The 10,649-nt window shown below is 36.1% G+C and overlaps 1 protein-coding gene across 2 annotated transcripts; it reads left to right on the top strand.

Moving 5' to 3' along the window:
- Positions 1 to 436: 436 nt before the first annotated feature.
- On the top strand, positions 437 to 10,029 carry pip4p1b (phosphatidylinositol-4,5-bisphosphate 4-phosphatase 1b). Of its 2 annotated transcripts, XM_066659963.1 has the most exons (8): positions 437 to 471; positions 575 to 698; positions 1,654 to 1,838; positions 3,309 to 3,415; positions 4,497 to 4,602; positions 5,095 to 5,147; positions 5,328 to 5,418; positions 7,220 to 10,029. In XM_066659963.1, the coding sequence occupies exons 2-8, from the start codon at positions 620 to 622 to the stop codon at positions 7,361 to 7,363; spliced, it is 765 nt and encodes a 254-aa protein (XP_066516060.1). In that variant the 5' UTR covers positions 437 to 471; positions 575 to 619; the 3' UTR covers positions 7,364 to 10,029. The 2 variants fall into 2 exon arrangements, with proteins under 2 accessions (XP_066516060.1, XP_066516058.1); XM_066659961.1 differs by lacking the exon at positions 437 to 471 and having other exon boundaries at positions 473 to 698.
- Positions 10,030 to 10,649: the final 620 nt, after the last annotated feature.

The following is a 10,649-nucleotide window of genomic DNA, read 5'->3' as shown; positions in this document are numbered from 1 at the left end:
GCCTTGCGCCCAGTGATTCCGGGTAGGCTCCGGACCCACCGCGACCCTGAACTGGATAAGCGGTTACAGATAATGAATGAATGAATGATTGTATATGAAGCTATAACATAAATGTTTTAAATAAACCTCAACATTTTTAATACAGGTAAGATAACAAAAATGGTGTTTTTAAATTAAAAAGATTTTTTACTCAACTCTACTGGTAAACCGAAAGATATGGGCGGATAACTGTAGATAAGAATTTTGAATGAACAGAGTGTAAATATAGAAACGGCCAGTGTTCACAGAGGAAATTATCATTGATGTTGATCATGTGAGGACTGTGTGAAATTTGACCTGGAGAATAACACCTCCAAAAAAAAAAAAGGTGCTCCCGCTCCGTTTATCCCGTCAGGGGCGGTACGCCGGTCACGTGACCGCTCTGTTTATGTTTTTGTCGCTCATTTCCTGCTGCCAGAATTCATGTGATCGGTGAGATGTGTGCGGCTCTTCCTGGAGTGGATTTATTTAACACGTATATCTCTGTAAAAACGCGGTGAGCTCTTTTCACTGTCTCTCTCTCTCTCTCCGTCAGAAACAAGACGACCCCCGACCACACTCCCGCCGCATCGTTCACGGAATGGCGGACGGAGAGAGATCGCCGTTGCTCTCAAATATGAACGGGCTGTCAGAGGGAGATGGCCCCAGGAGTGCCCACAGTAAGAGACACGAGCCTGACATTATTCAGTAACGTTAAATAGACACATAGTGGGTTAAAGTAATGAGAGGTCGTGCAGGACATGTTTATTTCCAGGGGTACGTGCCTATAGTTTTATTGAACATTATCAGTGGGCACTTGTCACTGTACTGTAGCTAAAATAAATCAATAAATAAAAAAAACCTATAGACCTCACCTCTCTCACACTTTTTACTTCATTTAAATGAGGTATATATTAAGGTTTTATTATTATTATTATTATTATTATTATTTTACAGAAGTTTAGATGAACCCTCAAATATTGTATATTTTTTAAATAAATAACATTAGCACATCTCCCTGCAAAAAATATCAGAGGAATGATTCCAAATTAGTTTTCTGTTGTGAGTGAAACACCTGCCTTCTACTTAGAAAACAAGTGCTTGAGTCGACGGCTGGGTAAACACCATAATAATCTGATATGGGGGAATCCACAGGCACAGATTAACTCTATACTGTAATATTAACCCATCAGACAATATGAAGTATCCCAGTGGTTCAATGGGTGTCTAGATATATTTTATGTTTTTCTGGTGAGATCTAAGTGTCCTAATGATCACTACTGGTAAGATAGTTGCTACGAGAAAATGAAACTGTCAGGTTTTAATCCTAGTCCTAATTCTATAGAGCATGAGTTCATTAATTTTTATCTAGAATATAAACAAAACACTATTTTAGCAGGGATATCTTAAAACATCTTAACAACGGTTGCTCGTAGACCCGGTGTCAAAAGCAATCAGAGGTTGTGTCATTCCTAAGCTTGTTTGGCCTGTATCTGTCTCAAATACAGTATCCTTAAATACTTTAAGCGTCTTCTTCCTGCTAAGCCTGATTTTGGGTGATGTAAGTTTAAGTGAGTCTTCATAATATAAGAAATAGTGCTTTCTCTTTCTCTCTCTACACTTTCATCAACCTAGGTTTTTCCAGTCCTCCAATTCCTCCTGGGTTGATGGGCGAAGCTCCTCCCCCCTATTCCCCACTGCCATCTCCTGAGAGCAGCGGTGCCCCAGTCATCAGCTGCCGGGTGTGCCAGTCTCTCATCAGTGTGGAGGGAAAGATGCATCAGCATGTCGTCAAGTGTGGGGTCTGCAACGAGGCTACGGTGGGACGCCCTACACAAAAATATTCACATACGGATTGTACAGTCCCATAAAAAAAAAAAAAAAAGAAAAAAAAAAATCATCAAGCCCATAATCGCAAACAAAAAAAATGTTATGTTATTGAAACAAATTTTTTATTTGGGATTTAAAAAAAAACCTGTGCCACAACAGGTAGTGTCAGCTCCGGGGATCTGGGGTTGTGGGTTTGAGCCCTGTTCCAGGTCTGTGAGGAGTGTGGTGTGTTCTACCTGTGTCTGCATGGGTTTCCTCCAGATGCTCCGGTTCCCTCATACAGTCCAAAAACAGAGGTTGGTAGGTGATTGGCTCCTCAAAAGTGTCCATAGGTGTGTGTGAGTGAATGTGTGAATGTGTGTCGCCCTCCAGGGTGTGTTCCCATCTTGCACTCAGTGATTCTGTGTAGGATCCGGACTCACAGCAACCCTGAACTTTATAAGTGGTCCCGCTCCAGGTGGCTGTGAGGACTTTGGTGTGTTCTCACTGGGTCCCATGATCCAAACAACACACTACGGAAGGTGGATGGGTGACTCAAAAGTGACCATAGGTGTGCGTGAATGTGTGAGTGTATGTGTCGCCCTGTGAAGGACTAGCGCCCCCTCCAGGGTGTGTTCCTGCCTTGCATCCAGAGATTCTGGTTAGGCTCTGGACCCACCGCGACCCTGAACTGGATAAGTGGTTACAGAGAACGAACGAATGAATTCTGACCATTGAAAGACCATCAAGACATGTCTAGAGAAGAAGTCCTTTAAACTCACGTTTTGTTCACGTTTTGTCTTATTTATTTATATTTTTTGTAGGCGGTCATGCATTTAACTCAAATTAGCTTTCAAATGTTTTTAACTCTGTTTATTTTGCTAACTATTGTGCTAACTGAAAGTTTTTGTTTTGCCATCTTGGGCTTGGTGCATTTTTTTGAACAATCAATTTAATTTCTGATACATTGCTGTCCAAACAAAAGATTGCATGCCTATTTTTGTCATTTTTCCTTCTTGATTTTAGCAATATTTATATATTTTATACTTATGATTTAAGTCTTCTACTATAACATTCCTCAGGGCTGTACCACATCGTATCGTTCGTAATAATACCGTCATAGTTTTTAAACGATTAAATAAAATAAAAGTCATGATAATAGTGATATTCTGACTTGTTTTGTTATGCAGATCATGTTATGAGGAATATATGTATAAGATGTCTTAACCAAAAGGATAATTCATAAAAGGGCTTTTCATAATTTGCTGGCTGCATCTGTCCATTGGCTTCTACGACACTGTATTTCTTTTCTAAGTATGACAAAAGCATTTTGTGTGCCAAAAGTATGCCTGCTACAGAGGTGACAGATTTGTGCATCTGGAGGAAATACAGACCTACATAGGAAATACGGACACTGTCGGCTTCTTTCAGAAACAGAGAACAGTACTAAATAGTTTGTCTGTCTCTTTGTTTCCCACCAGCCCATAAAGAATGCCCCTGCTGGGAAGAAATATGTGCGCTGTCCTTGCAACTGTCTCCTGATCTGTAAAGTCACGTCGCAGAGGATAGCTTGCCCTCGGCCTTACTGGTGAGGAAATAGAAAGATTGGAAACACAAGAAATGACTGTGGAAGGCTACAATATGTTATTATTATTATTATTTTTATTACTGTTGATTTCAAATAGTTGTAATAGTGTATGTAACTCTTTCATCATTACTTCTTGCAAATGCTGAAGATGCTTTCAGTAAAAAGAATGATTTTTGCAGGCTGCTTTTCCTTTGTTTACCAGCTGTGCTTAAATGTGTCTAGTACACTCTGATCCCTTAATTCTGCCAATTCAACAATTTAATACACAAATTTCCATCCACCCGTTGTCTACCGCTTTTCTGGGAATGCACAAACTTATAATTCCTTTTTTTAAAAAGATGTAACCATCGATTTTCTGGCAAATTACTAATTTCTCATGCAAAGGATCTCAGTCCTTTAGCATGCATCTTCACTACAGGGGTTAGACAATGAAACTGAAACACCTGTCATTGTAGTGTGGGAGGTGTCATGGCTAAATTGGAGCAGCCTGGTGGCCAATCTTCATTAATTGCACATTGCACCAGTAAGACCATGTGCATCCAATGGTTCAAACATTGTATCCTGAAGGCGGTGCCGTGTATCAGGACGACAATGCACCAATACACACAGCAAGACTGGTGAAAGATTGGTTTGATGAACATGAAAGTGAAGTTGAACATCTCTCATGGCCTGCACAGTCACCAGATCTAAATAGTATTGAGCCACTTTGGGGTGTTTTGGAGGAGCGAGTCAGGAAACGTTTTCCTCTACCAGCATCACGTAGAGACCTGGCCACTATCCTGCAAGAATAATGGCTTCAAATCCCTCTGACCACTGTGCAGGACTTGTGTATGTCATTCCCAAGACCAACTGACGCTGTATCGGCCGCAAAAGGAGGCCCTACACCACACTAATAAATTATTGTGGTCTAAAACCAGGTGTTACACTTTCATTGTCCAACCCCTGTAGATATACTTGAATTATTTTTGGCCAATAAATGTCAAGAAAGTCAACTTCTGGAGTGAGATTCATGTAATTAATGAAAGAAAAATGTGAGAAAGGTCTGATTGTTTGTACTCACAGAACTGTTTGTCTGGCGCAGCAAACGCATTATTAATTTAGGGACAGTCCATCCTGATGTAGGGAGTCCACATCTCAAACCTACTGGAGCAAGGGTGTCCTGTGGACACTGTGGAAACACTTTTCTGGTAATCATAATTATCATTATTCTCATAAATTAATACTGTTTAAAAAACATCCTAATACATCAGAGGAATAATCACAAAGAATGTGTACATTTTAAATTGTTTATTTATTGAAAGATTTGTATGAACATATTGTTGCTGTCCTATGAAAAACATGTATCTCCCAATATAGTAACTTTACAGGAAAAGGAAAAACCTTCCTAACTTTCAAAGGAAGGCAATGTATACATTTTGGAGCTTTTCTATTGGTCCATTCATCACTTGAACAGCAACATTTTCAGTCTCAGTGAAGTACAAGCGCAGAGCTGTTCTTTGCAAAAGACTGACATGATGCCACATGTTATGGTAGAAATGCTAAACAAATTATTTAAAAAACGTTACACTATAGCTGCCATTTTTAAACATTTCAGAGTGTGAATTTAAATCATATAAATAATGACTTCGTGTCACTCCATCATATTATTTGCCACTTAACATAATTTTTGTTTTTTTTAGTGGACAGAGGTTGCAAAACTCACATTAGCCCGCTGTCCTCACTGCAGAAAAGTGTACGTATTTAATTTATTTTTCTTTTTTATGTTTGTAAAAAAAATCATGTAATCATGTAAATTCATGTAAAGCTATTCTAGAAGACATCTGTTTTATGTTTGTATCCATGTTTATCTCTAATTTAGAATTCTAAAGAGCTAACCTGAAGTACTGTGCCTTCCTCTTACGTCCCTTTGTAGTTCATCTATTGGCCAGAGGTATCCAAGGAGGCAGAGCTTGCTCTGGTTTGTCCTGTGTTTGCTATTCATCATCGCAACTGCTGGACTCATGGTAGGTGATTTGATCAAAACTAGAGTAGCCTTAATGTTTGCAAAGTAAATTAAAATAATAAAATGAGAGTACATCTGTCCCTTTTATGGGGATCTGGGGTCTTTCTTTGAATAAATGCCCAGTTTTATCAAATCACAATTTACCTGTTTACAAGGTAGATGTTTAATTTTGTCCAAAACATGTCTGAGGAAATCTCTCGCTATGAATTTGCTGCTGTGCTTCTTCGATTCAACTTAAACATTGTCCGTCAGACATCTGACAGTCGTTGTGGTCTGCGTCGACATGAAATGCAGTTACAGTTCTTGAGAGGTGCGCGTCGGGTGTAGGGTTCGTGTAGAGCGTTGGCTACAGCGTCGGTTCGATGCAGGTGATTTGTCAATTTTTTGGGTTTTGTTACATAAGAAGTTTCAGTTTTATAGAGTTTGGAAGCACAATAAATTTTCAGATTTTGTCACTGTACATCATAGAATCAAAATGTTATTGGCTTTGTGGTTCCTCAATAACTTCAACAATTTAACAAAAACTAAGAACTAAACATGCAAAAAAATGCGTTCTCTGTTTTAGCTCCATAAAGAACACCCCAAATCTTTGGGAAGCATTGCCATATAGAATATTGCAACAACTTAATACAAACATGCAAGCTAAGTAAACATAAATCAGAATAAAACATAAGATATACACAACACAATACAAGTCTGTCATTAATGCAAATATGCAGGCACTGAGTGTTGTACAAATAACCGCTGTAGGGATGTATCACATGGATGTTCTGGAACCCTTACTGGTTTAGATGTTATATGTATTTACTTTAACTCTATAGATTACATGTATTGAACAGTTGAATGTGTAGGGACTAGTATAATATTTTTTTCCCCTGATGTATCATTGCATTTTTCTCTGCTACCACTTCCTGTCACTTAAAAAAAAAAAGAAAAATTCTCAGACTTTTCAGCATAGTTACCATCAGCTTAAAGCTTCAATGGAGCAGTACCCACAGTAGCCAGTGAACATTTCTGTGTATGTCAGACTTCTTGTTACATGTGACTGAATCTGTGATGTACCAGCCAGCTTCATGAGGTGCTTCAAATATAAGCATATTTTAGTGTCCACTAGGGCTGTACCATATTTGTGATAATATTGTCATACTTTTAAACAATAAAATATATATATATCTTGATAATCATGATATTCTGACTTGTTTGCATGAGAACTCAGCACAGCAACTATTCTGTGTTTGTTTTGTTATTTATTCCAGTAGCTGTTTCTACACACACACACACACACTACACATTCTGCACTTTGGTTGTGTGGTAGATTTTTACGCTACATTATTTTATACAAAATCAGAATCTTGTTAAATGACTGTTATTTACAATATAAGCAGATGTTTACTAATTTCCTTTGTGATTTTGTCATATTTGTAGTACATTTGTAATAAGAAATATTTTTATAATAAAACCATTTCATGCTATTAATATATTTTAAATATATTACATTTAATATGATTAATATTAATATAACATTATTTTGTTGCATTAGTGTGTTCTAGAAATTAATAAAAGTGTTTTGTTCATATTGCCAAGAATATTGTTATTGCCAAAAATATCGTGATATTATTTTAGGCAAAATATATCGCCTACCCCTAGTGTCCACAGATGAATGTAGGGATGAAAATTAGAACAGTACTACTAAAAATAACAGGAAAATTAACTTACAAGGCAAACAATTCTCCTGACAAACTAAATAAAGATGACTTCTCTGTTTTGTCTCTTGCTTTCTGTCTTTCTTTGTCTTTCTCTAGGTTGGTACATGGTGGAATGCACAACAGAACCAGAAGCTCTATGTGCTCTGGGTATTTTTCTTTCTCTTAGTACTAATCAGCCTGGTTAGGGCTTTGCACTGGGCCTGCCTGAAGATCAGTGAACCGTTGCACAATTACACATAAACTGAGACACAAAGTAGAAAAAATATATGAAGGATTTTGGAAGGAGAACAAAGTGTGGACACTTTATAGTTTGAACTAATGGCATGTTTTGTGTTCAGGACACCCAAATATAGGTTAACATGGGTATACATTTTTTAAAAATATTTGAACAGTGTAAACAATGGTTTGTACTGTAAATCATAGAAGCCTTTAGAATTTAAAATGCTTTTTCAGCTTGCACTGAGTTCAAAACCCACTACCACAGGTTCTGAAAACTGGTTTGAGACAATACACTAACTCCACCATTTTTCAGACCTGAGGTAGCATATGTTGATATTACTGTAGTTTACATATCCCTTTAAATTCTGGCATCATGTGATTTCTTATTTGAAATTAGTTTTTGATACTGACTGTAGGGTTTAATTAGGATTATAAAATGTTATAAAAATGCATTAAAATGTTTATACAGATTTAAAGTTGGTGATTTTTAGGGATGCAGAATCGAAATGAGCTGTTGGTCCATTTATTCTTTTTATTTTGGCAAATCTGTGTTGAAATCAAAATAACTTTGAGACATTTTAGTGTACCCTGTATATGAATGCTGCTGCATAACCAAATGTTGCATGGCTAGTTGTGCTAAATCTGGTTGCCTGTAAGTTTCAGGGTATGATTTGTGTTAGGTTTGTTGATATAAAAAAATTTCAGGTTAATAATAATAAACCAGGGGCAGCACGGTGGCACAGCAGGTGTCACAATAACACAGCTCCAGGGTCCTGGAGGTTGTGGGTTCTAGTTACTTTTTAATTGGAAAAAGTAATTTTTACTCTTTTTTTTTTTTGGTAAATGTGGTAAATGTGTAGCTTTCCGAAGCCAAAATTTTAAATAAGTGCCTTTTTTTTGTTTTTAAGATCCTCAAAAACATTCCAAGCTGTAACTTTTGGGTTTGATTACTGAAGGCAAAAACTGCCTTATATAGGTGTGCTTATGTGTGCTTAGTTGAAAGCATTTATTTTAGCAAGAGGTATTCAGTAATACCCACATTTTGCTGGAAGCTGAAAGGTGAGGACTGAACACAAATATGCCATTATTTCCAAACACCATAGCACCAAATGTGAATGCATTTTAAAATCTATACTTTTGCCTCATATTTGTCTTTTCATATAACAGTTTCACTTTCTTGTTCTTTCTTGTACGTTGGCTAGACACTATTATACAGCTATCATGCCTTTTGTAAATGCGCTAGTAAGAGAAAGCCTTGTTAATATGAATAATATAAATGTGCTTAAACCAGGAAGAAAAACAGAATTCAGTGCATTTGTATATATTAAAGAGACAACCTTTAGTCAGTGAGATCTCTCCCGCAAGTGCATAGCAAGAAAAAAACAGCCGAATGAAGCAGTTAGAAGTAGCTATTTAAATTAATTTTTCAAACTGAATCTTGTCCAAATTTTAAATCTTAATCATTGCCGCAATTAAACTGATGCACATTGACTTAATATAGGCATAAGGCAGCGCTCCCCACCAGAGCTTTTAAAATAATGACTAATCAATACTTAATCATAGGTACTTCCACTTTTTTACTTAAAAAAATATATAAGCACAAAATGTACACTGCCTGTCAAAAGTGTGTGGGCAACCTGCTCTTAATGATTATGATTTTTTATTTTACTAATATTTTTTGCCAATATTTTTGCATTCAGCTCATGAAAATATCTTCCTTGGTAAAATACATTCCTTTTGTCAAAACAACTATTATACATTTTCTTTACAAATTTGTCCAAAATGTACATGTTGAAAAAATGATTTGGCCCAAAGTTAATATCTGTTCTCCTGCTAATTTTTAAAAGAAGAATTAATGAGCATCTGCAAACGTATGGCCACACCACTAGGCGTTAGTGTAATTGCCTGGTTTCGTAACGTGAAAAAAAAAAATTGACAAAAATGACAAATTGCTCCTTTAAGAGGCAGGATTAAACCCACTGAGGATAAATATGCAGATTTTTCATCTTAAGTCTTAATTATTTAAACTTACTTAATCGCCTTTTTTCTGGATCTTTTTTTCAAAGACCAATGCACACATCGCTTCTCAGAATAAATCAGATTATAGAGAAAAAGATTCCAAAAAGTTCTAGATATAATTATTTATATTTTTAATAGTGTGTACAACCAATCAGCCTTAGTTTAGACGTGACAGATGTGATGATATTTAATGATGTATACTGTATAGTAACATGAAGTATAAAGAGACATGTGATATATTTTATATGTCATACCTTAATATGGCACTGCAATACATTTGGTTTGAAATGTAAATATTCATAGAATGTGTATTCAAAAGTAATTTAATCAGTCAACCTATCGGTTAATATGCAACCGTGCAACCAATATCAAAGACTTATTATTTTTTAACTGCAAGTTGCTATACACTACTGTCTCTAACACAGAGACCCGTACATAGGTTTTCAGGTATTTTGCTTTTGTGTTTTTTTTTTGTTTTTTTTGGTTGTTTGTTTTAATGATGATGAGACGTGCAATCAAACTGTGCCGTTATAATTTTTGTTGGAAGGATAAAAATAACGCACATGTTTTTACTGTATATCTGACAGAATCCACTCAGCTCAGTGTTGATTTTTTTGTTGTTGTTTTTGTACATTCCTTTGTGACTAAAAACTTTTAATAAACCCATACATCTGTTCTAATATGTGAAAGCAACCATTTATTTCACACATCATTTACCTATAAATAGTAAAATGATGAAAAGAATACACTGGATAAAATGCAATCAATAATCACAAATCTCATTTATTCACTATAAATAAAAGCACGTGTGAGGGGAAAATACAAATGTATCACTACAGAAGGACGATTAAGAAATAACTTTTCCCCCCCTAATTGCGCAAACACGATATATGGATGACTTATTTCACCCTAACACATTGTGGATTTACTTAGCAAATTCTCCTAATTCATGTAACCATGCAAAATTTCTAATTTGCGCTAATTTTAAAATGTTTTTAAAATTATGAACTTTCCATATGTCAAGAGATCCTCTGTGTATCCACTAGTCAAGTCAAGAGTCAAGAGAGTTTTTACTAGTTGATAAAATGTAAAATGAAAACTTATTTGTTATTCAAATTTTGCATAGTTGCATGGATTAAATGCAAGTATTTGCATGAGTAATTTCAGGGTTTCCCGCAGTGCTTTACAGTGAAAACATTGTCCACCCCCCTCCCCCCACCCACAATTTGTTTCGTACAATTAATTCAGTTTCTTATCAAGGCTTCCGATGTGTTTGCGTGTGGATTTC

The sequence above is a fragment of the Hoplias malabaricus genome, chromosome 2 (assembly GCF_029633855.1).
Source record: "Hoplias malabaricus isolate fHopMal1 chromosome 2, fHopMal1.hap1, whole genome shotgun sequence".
Lineage (NCBI taxonomy): Eukaryota > Metazoa > Chordata > Actinopteri > Characiformes > Erythrinidae > Hoplias > Hoplias malabaricus.
Note: the sequence above shows the minus strand (reverse complement) of the source record. Positions and strands in the feature narration are given on the sequence as shown.